Source organism: Vicia villosa, linkage group LG2, assembly GCF_029867415.1.
Source record: "Vicia villosa cultivar HV-30 ecotype Madison, WI linkage group LG2, Vvil1.0, whole genome shotgun sequence".
NCBI lineage: Eukaryota > Viridiplantae > Streptophyta > Magnoliopsida > Fabales > Fabaceae > Vicia > Vicia villosa.
In genome coordinates, this window is record NC_081181.1 from 165614796 (window position 1) to 165630818 (window position 16023).

The 16023-nt window shown below is 30.8% G+C and overlaps 1 protein-coding gene across 5 annotated transcripts; it reads right to left on the reverse strand.

The window, feature by feature from the left end:
* Window positions 1-9534: 9534 nt before the first annotated feature.
* On the reverse strand, window positions 9535-15228 carry LOC131652839 (protein NLP1-like). Of its 5 annotated transcripts, none has more exons than XR_009298845.1 (14): window positions 14866-15228; window positions 14692-14777; window positions 14268-14348; window positions 14084-14166; window positions 13902-13977; window positions 13592-13710; window positions 13446-13490; window positions 13157-13276; window positions 12961-13041; window positions 12748-12859; window positions 11294-11566; window positions 11045-11207; window positions 10534-10930; window positions 9545-10421 (listed from the first exon to the last, which is right to left on the reverse strand). XR_009298845.1 is itself a non-coding variant. In XM_058922817.1 (2 exons), the coding sequence occupies exon 2, from the start codon at window positions 10395-10397 to the stop codon at window positions 9966-9968; it is 432 nt and encodes a 143-aa protein (XP_058778800.1). In that variant the 5' UTR covers window positions 10398-10421; window positions 10560-11038; the 3' UTR covers window positions 9535-9965. The 5 variants fall into 5 exon arrangements, 1 of the variants encoding a protein (XP_058778800.1); XR_009298844.1 differs by having other exon boundaries at window positions 9547-10421; window positions 10560-10870; XR_009298843.1 differs by having other exon boundaries at window positions 9548-10421; window positions 10560-10930.
* Window positions 15229-16023: the final 795 nt, after the last annotated feature.

Consider the following 16023-nt stretch of genomic DNA (forward strand, 5'->3'; position numbering starts at 1 on the left):
ATTAAGCAACATTATTATTATTATTATTATTATTATTATTATTATTATTATTATTATTATTATTATTATTATTATTATTATCATTAATCTCACATTAAAACCTGATTTCAATTGTCATTAAAGTCATCTCAAATTTGGGACAACTTCTAATTAGATTGGAGCCACTAATTTTAAGAGTTAAAACTTGATTAACAAGATCTTGACAAAGATTCATTTCTCAACAAAAAAAACTTAATGTTGTAGCATTTTTAATGTTAAATTCAAATTCGAAATTTTTACTCATCATAAAAGAGATCATTATCCTCTCATTCAAGTTGTATCGATTGAGTGATAGACATGGTTGATGAAGCATGCAGCGGTGGAGCCTCAAATTCTTTTAACCTAAGGATAGCCTATAGATTGACTCCTTAAACTAAATTGAGAATATCTAAAGCAAGAAATCTTGAATCAAATATTTTCACGTACGATGTTTGTCACATGTAATTATTTCCTTAATGTCATCACATGCCATCCCCATGACTCACACGACATGCCACGTGTCATGTTTTAGGACCCATGCTAGTACCTATATAATGAAGGGAAAAAGGGGTTTCCCATATCAAATAGAGATTGAGAACTTCACGTTATTATGAAACAATTCAACGTGCATATAAATTTTAATAGACCCCTCATGAAACATTATGGGGACCTCTAATGTCTCTACTCTTTTGTATGTATTTTACAAAATATGTAACATTTTTGCTAACAACCGGCATTTAGGATTTGGTCTTATAATTAGTTCACTAACCCTTGATATTGATCATGTATACTTGGCAAAATTCAATTAAGTTCAATGTCTCCCACTCTTAGCTTTATATAAACTCTAATCAAATTGGGCCATAGAGATTAAAAATGTCCATCAGTTGATATATAAAATGTAGGCAGCTCGACACTTTGGTAAGCTAAAGGACAGGGATGGATCATGGATGGATGGAAGTTAGAATTAAAAGATAAGTAGAATTGTCCATTTATCAAGTATATATATATATATATATATATATATATATATATATATATATATATATATATATATATATATATATATATATATATATATATATATATATATATATATATATATATATATATATATATATATATATATATATATATATATATATGATCAAATGACACCAAAATGTCAAATTTAATAACATGACACTTCTGATAACTCTTTATTACATATTCATGTAATAAAATACATTGTTGGAGTGAAAGCTTTTATGATATAGATCATGTCTATAAAATTTAACATCAATAAAAAATAATTTGATACGTCAATGAAAAAATCGTTAATTTTGTTCATTCTCTTTAACATATCAAATAATTATCGATTGATGTTAAATTATGGACGTGATTTCTATGATGTTAGCTTTAAATTCAGCTGTGAATTTTGTTATACAAATATAGAATAAAGAATTATCAGAGGTGTCATATTACTAAGTTTTGTTATTTGATCTGACCATATATATATATATATATATATATATATATGGGAGCATATTCAAGTGAGAGCATTTTTAAATGAGAGGATGAGAGGAATAAATATCAACCTTTAGATTCATCAAGAGAGAGAAATTAATAGTCACATTAATGAATTAACATTCTCTCTCTTGATGAATCTAAAGATTGATATTTATTCCTCTCATCTCTCATTTAAAAATGCTCTCACTTGATATGCTCCTCTATATATATATATATATATATATATATATATATATATATATATATATATATATATATATATATATATATATATATATATATATATATATATATATATATATATATATATATATATATATATACTTTAAGGTATTTTTAATCAATTTTATAATCGACTAAAATTATCTATGTTAGAATTTAAAATGATTTTTCAACCGAATAACAAAATTTTAAACCTAATGAATATGATTTAATATATTCTTTCATTCTAAAAAATGATAAATGAATTTGTTTTGGCAATTTATGTCTTACATGTGAAGCGTCCAACAAGGGGTGGTAAGGTGGGTGCCATCATTTTTTTTTTTTTTTGTTTTTTTTGTTCTACCCCGAAGCAAATAAGCTAAGGTGTGAAGCATTTGAACTACCATTGAAAAGGGCGTTAGGCACTTTGGGACAGGTGTGAGTTGAACGATGTCAATTACTTAATCAAATATTATAAACTTAGGGGCGAGTAGGGAGGTTCAAAAAAATATTAAAATTTTACCGAACCGAACTAAAGTTAATATAATTAAATTGTTATGTTTGATTACTGAACAAATCATTATGCAAAAACAGTTTTAGAATCGAATTGTAATTGAAATTTGAATCGAACTACAATTAAATCCGAACCAAATCAAAACTGAAAATGAAAAATATATATATATATATATATATATATATATATATATATATATATATATAAATATAAATTAAAAAATAGTTTAACGGCTTGGTTCTTTGATAAACGGTTCGATTTGGGAAAATTTGTCTTCTAACGGTTTGGTACGGTTCAGAATTTCAAAACGGTATACCAAACCAATAATTTTGGTTCAGTTCGGTTCTTAGTAACTTGAAACGGTTTTGTTCAGTTCAAGTGAATTTTTACTATGATTTAGTTCGGATCGGTTCTGTTTTTCTCACAAACTATACCATGAACAACCCTAGGTGTGAGTCAGACGATCTCAATTACTTAATCAAATGTTATAAACTTTTATTTCATTTATTTGTGGCTAATTTCCAGTGATCAAAAGAGAGAATTTTATGGAATCCAGACTAAGGTTTAAGTACTTTTGAGAAAAGATTCATTGGGTTGAGAAACATATTACCATTGTTAGTGAGATTTCAACGAAGGAATGATATAATGTTTTTCTCTTGTTTTCTATGAGGATTAAGAAATTGACAAATTACTCAAATTTGACGGTTACCAAAGTTTTGGCGTTTGCCCATATAAAAGTAGACAAGCATTATACTAGAAATGTAAAATGTGTCTTCATTGATTATCCATTAAACGAAGATCAAGATTCACAATAAGGTGCGATAAACCAGGGTGTGGAGCTATGTGCCTGCAGGTATAGTAATCTATAAATGATCTTAGTAGAAATTATCCTTGGTAGTTTTGATGCTGACAACACCTAATGTCGAACAGTGTTCGGTGGAGTCAATTAAGATTTATGATTAAGCAACCTCTAGTGATGGTGTTTAGCAAATAAGTTATATCAAGCCTCATCATATATAAGGAGTCAAGTCCTAAATGAAGGATTGAATTCTTGGTGAATCTAGCAATGATCTTAAAGCTTCATGGTTGTGAAAGAGAGAAAGTGTGAAAGCTCGCACGGTCTTGTGTCTGCATGATCAGTGTATTATATAAGTATGAGAAAATCTCCTAAGATTCCAAGGAAACTCTCATGCACACACTAAAATATTTTTTAAGTCTCTCTACTTTTATAAAATCACAAGAAAATGTTTTACACAAGTAACTAGTTGGTTACTAGCTTGAATAATATTTTACGAGGGTAGTTTAAGCTAGATAATTGTTTATCACATTAGGGTTAATCGATTATATAATTTGTAACGTCTCCGAATCGATTAAGAGGGCTTCTAATTGATTAGCAATGACAAATTTAAACCCTTTCATATGTAGACAATATGATTGATTAAATCTAGCTAATAATCGATTATGGACATTAAAAATCCCATGGATCATTTTCCTTTTTGAGCTATAATTTTTCATATATAATTGAGGTTTTTCCTAATTTGAAAACATGCTAGAATTTGAATTTCTACTATCCTTTTTTATTTTTTTCTCCTTCTATATTCTTTTACAAAAGTTATTTTAGCGCCTTGGGAGTGAAAAATACTTCAGAGAGATTTTGTTTGTACTGGTGATCGTACTTAAGTTTTTTTATCAACAGTGTGATTTCTGGTTTTATATATTTGGTTATTGAATTGTTCTTGGTAAAATCTATGTTTGACTATTGAGTTTGTCTTGGTAAAATCTCTATTTGGTTTGTGTGCTCAGTCTTCAAAATCTCTTTTTGATTCGAGAGATCAACTTGTGTGAAATCTCTCATCTTTATAAAAAGGTTAATGATCATATCCATAAAAATCTCAAGACATCATTTTCGTGGAACTCCATAAAAGAAATTCTTAGAGAGAGGAGTATGTCAAGTGGTAGGTCGAACATTTATAAATCCTGATGCAATCTCTCTATCCCTATCTCTTTCATTTAAGTTGATTTACTTTCTCTTCTCTTTAAATCGTTCTTTTTATTTTTCGATGTTTTATCTTTGCACTAAAATAAATTGTATTCAAAAGAAAATTTAAAATTAATCAAGATTTTTACACTTCACAATTCACCCCCCCCCCCCCCCCCCACCCTCTTGTATTAGAGTCAATTGTTCAACAAGTGGTATCAGAGCCTAACTCCTGTTCAAAAAGGTAGGAAATGACATCAAATGATTCACTTAATAAATTTCCACCCTTTAATGGAGAAGGATATGCTTTTGGAAACCTCATTGGCCCTCTTCATAGTAGTTTTTCCCCAATCGAGGCGCTACAAATAATGCTCTTGTTGCTTAAGAGATTGTTTTCTACAGGCATACCGAAAAAGGAAAATCAGGTTTTGTTATGTATATGATTGATTTTGATAAGGCATATGATAGTGTGAATTGGAATTTTTTGAAAATATCTCTAGCAGAATTTGGATTTCTAACATTAATAATTGACCTAATTATGAGTTGCATCACCTCCTTATCCCGATCTCTTAAGTGGAATAATAAGAAGCTTGATAAGTTTTCTCTTACTCATGGTCAGCGACAAGGTGACCCTATATTCCTTACTTATTCTTGCTTTGTATGGAAAATTTGGCCCTTCTCATTCAAGAAGAAATAGAATCGAATAATTGGCTCCCCATACACTTCTCTGACAATGAACTGACTATTTCTCATATCTTCTTTGCATATGATAGTTGGCTCTTTACAAGTGCTAAAACTTCAGGTAAGGCTAGTTAATGAGGTGCTTCAAGCTTTTTTAAAAGCATCTGGTATGAATATTAATGTCAATAAATCTAAATTCCTTCCCTCAAAGAATTTATCTCAATAACAGGTAATGAAATTTGAAGGTATGGTTAACTTCCAACATACCTTTAATATTGGTAAATATCTTGAATTTCCTTTGATTTCTAGTAGGGTCTCAAATGCAAATTTCTCCTTTATCATTGATAAAATTCATTTTCGTTTAGCTGGATGGAAAGGTAGGCTTCTTTGTAGGCTTGATATGAAGACTCTTGCTAAATTTGTGCTTAGTTCTATCCCTATTTATACCATGCATAATTTGTGGCTTCCATAAGGTATCGGTAGTAAGATTCATTCTTGTATAAGAAAATTTGTTTGGGAAGGAAAGTATAGTAACTAGGTTAAATGGGATACCATAACTTAACCTTCAACTAGAAGTGGTTTTGGCATCAGGAGAGCTAGACTTGTTAATGTTTCCATGTTGGATAAACATGTTTGGGAGATTCTTTGCAATCCTGATAAGTTATGGGTTTAGTTATTATCAGCTATATATAATTTTGTAGCATGCATCCTAAAGGAAAATAATTATCATGAAGCATCGTACACATGGCATTCGATTCCTAAAGCAAACAAGGCTTTCAAGTCGGGGTTTATCACCAGAGTGGAGAGATGGGAAATTTCCATTTAGTATGATAAATGACTCTTAAATGGTAGAATTTGTGACAAAATTCCTTCTATGGATGTGCACAATATGTACCTACATATCATGGATGTCTGCAATTACGATACTTGGAATTTTAACATTATCTTCACTCATCTTCCTCACGACATAAAAATGGTGATGACTATTGTCTTTAATAATGATCACTCATATGATATTATTATTTGGGAAACTTCAGTATCGGGTGCGTATTCTACTGAATCAGCTTATTCTTGATTAACATTAGAGCTCAATCCAGCTCATATTCAGACAATGACTATGTCTTAGATTTGGAACATCAAGTTACCTGAAAAATATTCATCACTTTGTTTGGATAATCATGCATAGGAAGTTACCTACCAACCATCGGTCGTCATCACAGATTAATAAATGCCTCTTGTTATAGATATGGTGTAACTAATGAAACAATCTTACACACACTTAGAGATTAAAGACCATGCAAGTTTGAAACATTTGCATTTTTCCATCTTACATTCATTTTTTATGAGGATTATATATGGAAATTAATGTGGTCGTCAATCATGGCCCTTCAAAGACAACAGTCGCTCACTTTGGAATATTCTAAGCTAAATAACCACTCTTTTACACTCTACCGACCAGGCTTTTGGTGGTTCAAATAAGATATCAGCCCCTAGACTTATGCCTTAGCACCCTAGAGAATGTGATAAAGATCAATGTAGATGGCAGTTCCATTGGTAATCTAGGGTCGCCCGACTTTGGTGGTCTTTTGAAAAACTCTTCTGGAGGTTGGATCTCAAGTTTTGCAGAAAGTTGTGGTTTCACCTATAATATTAATATCAAGCTTCAAGCCATTTCTCATAGTCTTGATAATGCTTGGAATCATGGTTTCAGAAATATGATTTGCAAGTCTGACTCTCAAACGAAACTTAAATTTATTCAAGAGGCTGTGCCTTTTACTCATCCTTATGCGCCTCTGGTGGATTATATCTAATCCCTTATTCATAAATATTGATTGTTTGTTCTTGTTCACACTTTATGCAAAGGGAATGTTAGTGCTAATTGGTTTGCTAAATTGGGAATCTCGTTTGTTCAAAAACTAAGAGTGTTTTCTATTTGTCTCTCTCATTTAGTTAACATCTGTTTAGCATATTGGATTAATAAATTGGGAGTCTCGCTTGTTCAAGAATTGAGAGTGCTTTCTATTTGACCCTCTCCTTTAGTTAATATATGTTTAGCAAACTATATGCAAATTCAATTTCCAAAAAACTTAAATTTTGGTTGTTTCCTTTTTTTTCTATTGATAAAAAAACGAACAATAGTTAAAAAGAAATATTTTTGTCCATACAACAGAAAAATCCCTTAAATAATGTTTTTTCAATATAAACCACCTATATACATTTTTGTTCTTTAAGATTAAAAAAACTTCTACTACTACAATAAAATATTATTGTAACTATAAACTAATCTATTTATAATATACTAAATCAAAGCCGCGCATTCTCATGTTAATATTTCAGCTTCATTTGTGTCACATCATCAATATTCTCATGTGGCACCTCCTAAAATCATTTTTATTTTTTCATAGGCTAAACCACAAGGTATATTAAATCAAAGGCGTGCATTCTCATGTTAACATTTCAGCTTCATTTGTGCCACATCATCAATATTCTTATGTGGCACCTCCTAAAACCATCTTAACTTCTTCAAAGGCTTAACCACAAAGTCACAAGTTCAAATTCCAATGTATACAAAAAAAAACTTTAACCTAATACTAATATACTAGCATTGATATATATATATATATATATATATATATATATATATATATATATATATATATATATATATATATATATATATATATATATATATATACTTGTAAACGTTATAAAAAATTTAATGACATTACCAAAATTTAAACTATGATATAAACAAATCGCTTTAATCTCAAAGAATTTATTACATTTTTCGAAGGTAAGTCTATTTTAGTTGAACTTGAAATACAATAGAGGATACATTGCTTTTTTTACGGTATATAGATATTCACACCTGCATTTTTTATATCATGTGGATAAATAAACTTAAGACAAACAACAAGATTTTGATTTCTCACGTATGAGGATATAGAGTTTTCCCAATTTATTTCTAATAGTGACTATGAGAGTATAAAAAACAGAGGCTCTAGTGACTAAAATAAAAAAAAATCTCATATTTCATATGATATATTATGTGGATGGCAAAAAAAAACTCATATCCGCGGGTAAAATTCATGACGGGCACGTGTGGGATAGTTTAATGGGCATCCTTGGATAAAATAAACGGATATTTAGTTACCCGTTTTCTTATTAACACGAATACGGATTTAATGATACCCATAGCCGTAGATATCTGTATCCGTTAATAATTAGCAAAATGACGTAAATCTTAAATTATTATTTTTATTGTTATTAATATTATTATTTTGTTAAATATGAAACCATTATTACTATTATGTTGAATATGGAATTATTATTATTATTATTATTATTATTATTATTATTATTATTATTATTATTATTATTATTATTTTGTTGATTCTGGTATAATTATTTGATAAAAGAAGAAATAAAACGAATGTGAATTATTTTTGTTTACAATTTTGTAAATTTAAAATTATTTTTTTGTCTCTTAAAGGATAAAAATTATTAATTTATTATATTATTTTTTAAAATATATTTATAAATAATGGTATACATGGATATCCGTAAATATTCGTAGGTATCTCAAAATCCATAGATATTCGTTTAACGGATACTTGCACAGATATGAAGCGGGTACAAATATCATATTTACTAAACAGGGCGTGTAGTAGGAAACTAGTACCCGTGACCATAAATATCCATTTCCATTCCTAGTTATAAACAATAAAATCACATAAAAAAATTATAATCTTGTAAATAACAAATTAAAATAATTTATTTTAAAAAAATAAAATAAATAGAGTAACTGGCATTTGTGATCCTTTATTAATTATATAACTAAAGTTTGATGATATAGATATGAATTAGTAAAGCTATTCAAAAGTTATTTTTAAAAAATTTAAATAATATTTAAATGTTATTTAAGACTGAAAATAAATACATATATTCAACAATTTAAAATGAAATATCTACCTCATAAACAAATACAAAAAGATATGAGAATTAATATTAAAATAAAAACTATCAATAATATCTTTAGAATTATTCAAATTTTCAAAATTTCATTAAATATTTTCCTATCAACTTACAAACATATATCTTTTCTTTCAAGAAAAATATACCTTTATATCACTAGTACAAAAATGTTAATTTACACCCGTTTTTTATTACATTTACACCCATTATCTTTAATAAAAATCGGGTGTATATCCACAGGGTGAGAAATGTCCAACGCATTTACACCCATTTATTTTAACGAAAATCGGGTGTAATTGGGCGTAATTACGTTTTTAATTACACCCTGTTTTGATAAAAATCGGGTGTAATTGGGCGTAATTACGTTTTTAATTACACCCTGTTTTAATAAAAATCGGGTGTAATTGGGCGTAATTACGTTTTAGTTATACCCTGTTTCAATAAAAATCGGGTGTTATTGAGCGTAATTATGTTTTAATTACACCCTGTTTTAATAAAAATCGGGTGTAATTGAGCGTAATTACGTTTTAATTACACTCTGTTTTAATAAAAATTGGGTGTAAATACGTTCTTAATTACACCCTATTTTAATAAAAATCGGGTGTAAATACGCCATTTATGAATGAACAATTATATTATATTTAAATCTATTTACACCCTATTTCATATATACCATTTAGTTATATTTCATTTTCAGTCATAATATTGCAAATACTATAAAATCATACACATAAAAATCATATTTTAACTAAGTCAAAATATTTTTAATATTAAGCAAAAAGTATACAAAATCATGTGCAGTCATAATATTTCAAGTACTATAAAATCATACACATAAAAATCATATTTTAAATAAGTCATAACACTTTCTTCATATATAAGTTTTCTTCTTCTTTGGTTTTGATTGGCGATAACAAACTCAATGACAGCTAGACATGTTCCACTTCCTCTTTCGAACACAGGAAGTGCTAGAAGAGAACCATATTGCTGCTGCTGTTGCTGATGTCGCGGATACTCGTGGCTTCTAAAGAATTGAACATGAACATTCATGTTTGGATTCACAAAAATCGGAACAAATGAACTGGAATCCTGCTACAGATAAAGAATTGCTGATCTCCTCCTTAGAACAGGCACCCATATGTGAATAAGAACGTTGTTGGAAGAGTTCTTTGTGTACTCTTTTAAGTAACCAACATCAACTACTAATCTCTCTTTCACCGAAGTCGATGGACCTTGACTCGCCCTCGACCCGATCCACCATCTCTTCCCAACAACAAAACCACTTTCCTGATCAACTTGATGATGATTAAAATGGTCACCTTCTCCCATTCCAATGGGAATATTATTGGCCATGTAGTGTTGTTGCTGCGTCGATGCAGTTTGCTGCATAGCCATCATATTATTCTCACTAGCTTCAATCCAGCAACCTTCTCCTAAGAGCTCCTCAATTATATCTCCTTGATCTCCTCCAACCATAGTCCCAAATACACCGCCGACGTCCACTATCCCACCACCGTATTCCATCCTAGCTAGCTTCTTTCTCAGATCCTGTAATAGTTATTATACATACATATATATGAGTGATCAAAGTATAAGAGAAGATATCATGTCATATATATACTATATATTAGAAGGTGACAGAAGATGAAGAGTCAAATACATTATTAAGTAGTTGAGAACACGTACGTAGCTAACTAAAAACTAGCCAGCAGCAAGAGAAGAAAAGTGAAGAGTAGTTTTTTGTAGCTAACAGAAGAATTATGGAGCCTCAAGTTCAACCGCGCATCCTAAATGCTCAACTTCAACCGCACAACCTGCTGCTCAACCTGAATGCTCTACTTCAACTGCTCAACCTGGATGGTCTACATCAGCAGCACAATCTGAAGCTCAGCCTGAATGCTCAACATCAACAACACGACACTATGCTCAGTCTGGATGCTCAAAAGCAACTGCGCAACCTGATGCCCAGCCTGAATGCTCAACTTCAACTGCTCAACCTGGAGGTTCAATATCAGCCGCGCAACTTGAAGCTTAACCCAGACGCTCAAGTTCAACATCTAACGATGAGATTAAACCCTTTATTTAATGATGAAAAGATTGTATAGAAAGAGTTTTTGAATAAGTGTTTGTGAGTTACATAGCTTTATTTTGTTTTGCTTTTTGGACATTACCTCTGCTCAACTATCTCCAAATTTCTATGCAACAACTTGTCCCAAAGCCCTCTCTATCATAAATTCTGCAGTGTGTAGCGCTGTTGCGAAAGAGCATCGCATGGGCGCTTCGTTGCTCCGTCTTCATTTCCATGATTGCTTTGTCAATGTACGTCCTAAATTTCTTCATGCATGAAAATGCATGTGAGTGTGACTTATGTATATTGTAGAAAAAAATATAATCTTTATTATGATGGTTTTATTACTTACAGGGATGTGATGCATCCATCATGTTGGATGACACTTCGATCTTCACCGGCGAAAAGTGGGGGAGTGCGAATGTAAAATCGCTGAGAGGTTTTGATGTGATTGGCAGTATTAAAACACAGTTGGAGACTGCTTGTCCTGGAATGCATCAACATTTTCATCAGTAGGGACAAAATCTACCCATTCTTCATTCAAATTGTTATGTTCATTTCCTGTCCCTTGATATACATGTGAAGATGCCAAATTTTCAGAATCAAGATCAACATCAAGCCGCCCCTGATCAAAAAAATCAAAACCATTGGATGTCTCCTGAGAAAATATCTAAAATATCATTGAACTAAAAATCATCCTTATAAACAAATTCTCTAGTCTATTTTAACAACAACTATGATAGCAATTTGCAAATATGTGTCAATATCAAAACAGTCTAAGAAAAAATCTATGGTGCAGTTTTGGTTTAACACCAATAGAGGGATGATACTATATGTCACCACTTGTGATATCCTCATAAGTCTTAGGTTTAAGCTCACAACAACAAACATGAGTTATCAGAAAGTAGAGGAGATCAAACTTACCACGATGGATAAAATGCGTCTAACAGAGCATGAAATGCATGAAATTAGATTATTTTATTAAGTCTAATAAATTTAAAATCATTAATATTTACTCATTAATTTGTTAATAATGTCTAAATTATTTTATTCACCTAAAAAATCTAGACTCATTATATTAATATTTACTCATTAATTTCTTAATAATGTTTAAAAGTTGAAAACAAAAGTTGCATTGCACTAACAAATCTAGACTCATTATATTAATATTTACTCATTAATTTCTTAATAATGTTTAAAAGTTGAAAACAAAAGTTGCATTGCACTGAATTGAATCGCATCAATCATGATTCAGCATAGAATGCACTTATGCATTATTTACCTTAATTTATAGAAACAAACAGAGTAGGGGAAACAGAGATAAATCATTTATCCTTAAAAGGAATCTAAGGTTTATTTTCCTTAATTCTCAAGCACATACTGTTGGTTTATTTTCCTTGTCCTGATCATAACTTAACTTGAACAAATACATACAAAAGAAGCTTCTCGTTTTATGTCAGATCCTATATATCAAAAACCATAAAAGTAACAGCTTCTAAACTGTGCAGAAACATGTACATATCCTAAACAAACAAAAAAACTACACAAAATCAAAGGAGACTTTCATTAGTGTAAGCCTAAAACTCGTATTGGATTGATAGAAGTTAGCTTAAAGGTTATTGAAGTAGAAATGCATAAATTCTGCAGGTTTTAGCTTGGATCTTTATTTTGACCAATAAAATTTACTTTTGCCTTTGCAAAAAAATCAGAACCATAACAACTTTTTTTAGCTAAAGTGACAAAAACTATGGAAAAGTCTTTGTTCTATCAAATATCAGAATATGTCAAGTATGAAAAGAACTTAACCTTCTGAATTTTGGAAGCATACTTGTCTGTTTCCTCATCCCCATACTGCGTGTAGGCAAATTCTTCAACTTTGCCAAATGATTCCAACTTTTCCCTATGATCACATCACTCACTGAACCAGCATATCGATCGTGAGCAACTAGTTTTATAACGCATACATCGCAGTTTGCAACTGATGAATAAACAAATAAATTATCGAGAGTCTGATTATACCGTTGGAATTAGATTCCTCTTTCGGATAGAAAGCAATTAGTGATTTAAACCCAGCAGATTCTCCTGTTCCTATTTTCCACTCTGATCCAAACCAGTAATACAAAAAAACAATCAATAACTAATTTAATTTAAGTCTCTAAAATAAACTTGAAGATATCTATAATTTCTTCCAAACTTGCAGTTCAATTCAATTCACCTTGAGGAATCTCTATCTTGAACTTGTTCTCATCATCGGTGTAAACACTAAATTCCTCAGACACATCTATGACGCAAGAAAGAAAAACAAAATACCATGATACTCCTTGTTCGAAACCGCCTGCAAATTTCAAGTGGAAGCTGAATGAATTTCATGGCAAACAAAAGATACTACTTCAATCAACTATACTGGATAATTGAATAAACTATATGCCAGAATGAATGTCTTTGAACATCAAAACCTTTGCTCTCTCAAATATCTGAATATGTAAATAAAAAAAGAAGTTAACCTTCTGAATTTTGGAAGCATACTTGTCTGTTTCTTCATCTCCATACTGCATGTAGTCAACAAGAAAAGAATCATTACTAATCCACATTTAGCTCTAAACTGAAACATCAAACACACACATAGACTCTATAATATATCTAACAGTACCTGTCCTGTTACTGTATACAGTCTGTTATACTAGCCATTTGTTAACATTCCAATAGCTGAATATAGATGTTTGCGACTCTCGCCAGGACTTTGCAGCGTATACTCAATGAAGTAAAATCCTGAACCATTTTTTTAGTCAAATTATAGCACTCAGAACTTCAAAATTCGCACATAATTTCAGTTTTACGAAGTATCTGTCTCATTAAGCATATATGTATTACCATATTTTCTTTCCCTTACAGTTACAGCCTTATTAAATGTAATGTAATGCAGCAGCTTTCGATGAAATTTTAAGCGTAAAAGTAAGCACCTTTAGATGATTTACAGTCTATGAGTTTAGCAGCCACACCAGGTGGTTTTTTCCAGCTTCTGTCCAATCCACTAACCTGTTATTTATTCATTTTAACGAAATAGTGGAAAAATTAAGCATCAGCTAAATTCAAAAGAGACAACCAGTATACAATAGTTTTGAATCTGATCAAGAAATAACACCAGAGTGTCAGCAAATTCTTCAACTTTGCCAAACGATTCCATCTTAGTGAAATCCGGTCCTACTCCTGTGATCACAACGCTCACTGAAGCAACATATCGATCATTAGTAACTAGTTTTATAACGCATACATTGCAGTTTGCAACTGATGAAGTAACAAATAATTTAACGAGAGTCCGATTATACCATTGGAATTAGATTGCTCTTTTGGATAGAAAGCAGTTAGTGATTTAAATCCAGCAGATTCTCCAGTTCCGTTTTGCCACTCTAATCCAAGCCAGTAAAACAAACAAAAAAGAAAAACAAATTAATTTCATCTAAAAAAGACTCTAAGATTTCCTCCTTCTTCGAAACCGAGTTTTACAAAAGTTTCATCGTTGAAGCTAGAAATACAATACTGGTATGATGTTGAAGAACTCAGAACACACCATAAAATGATCAGATAAAAAAACTAACATGTGTAATTACATACAACACAATCAATTCAATTTTCTCAAACTATCATCAGTGCCTTTGTGTTGTAGTTGTGTATGTGCTTTATAGCCATTTTCTTCCCAAACACACAAATATATCAAATTGAGAGCAAGAATTAGTGTAATTTATAGCATACCAGCATGAAACCTAGAAATAGTTGGGTGTTCAAGTACAAAGTCACAGAGATCCAAACGCCTAGACATATAAGCACCTTTTTCATGCCTGTGAACCAAACCATCCAAAAGAAAACAGTTTCAATTGAAGTAGAGAAATGAACAACATATAAAGTCGAGAACGAAAGATAACATACACGTTAAATTTGTCAATAATAGAACCATCGTTGAGAATTTCGAAGTAAAACTCATGGCAAGGAGCTTAACTCAAAGCTGGAATCTTATACGGAACCGCTCTACCTCGAGAGTTTGGGGGTTTGAGTATCTGAGGAATGGAACAACGAAGGTGGTGACTGTGGTTCAGGTAGTGTGGTGGAATGGGACGGTGGCGATGGTTCGAGAAATGATGGATTGGCGGCGGAATCGGACGGTGGTGGTGGTTCGGGTTGTGACGAGGTGATGGAATCGGAGGGTGGAGGTGGTTCGGGGATGGATTGGGAGTAGAGGGAGGTTTGAGACTTTTGGGGTTGACACGGTGAAATTAAGAGCACAAAATGGAAATTAGGGTTCAATGAAAAGATAAAGAGAAACACAAATATTAACTTATATTATTTTACAAAATTTTTTACTTCTCCTATTTACACCCGTTATTAAAAAAAAGGAGTAATAAACACTTGATTAAATTATTATTTTTTAATTTACACCCTATTTTACAAAAATAGGGTGTCTATGATTACTTGTCAATATTAAAAATGATATTTTATTTACGAATTTGCCATTGTGTGTCTTATTTACACCCATTTTTAATATAATGGGTGTAAATTTAAAAATTGTATTGTCATTTTTGCACTAGTGTATATAACTAATTTATATTATTGTCTGGATTATAATTCACAATAAATTATTATAATATACATTTAATAGCATTTAAATTTTTTTAATAATTAAATTAATTACATAATGAATGATAATTAATTGGCATAAATGCACTTTTGATCTCGGTAAGTTAGCGAGTTTTTGATTTTGTACCTTGTAAGTTTTTTTTTTAAGTCTCTATATCTTACTTTTTCCTTAAGGTTTAGTCCCTAAAATCAAAATCCGCAGAAAAATCTGCTGGTTTCCTGCGGATTTTCATTTTAGAAACTAAAACAAACGCGAAAATAAAATATAGGGACTCAAACCAAGATAAATTAACTTACATGAATAGTATATTTGATGTCAGGTATTGAATCCTGGATCAACAGTTTCCTTAACTCAACTAGCAAGTGCCAATTGAGCTACTCCACCTACCCGAATCCATTTAGAATGGGAAACGCCGAGAAGTTATTGATTAAAAACGTCCAACATGACTAGGT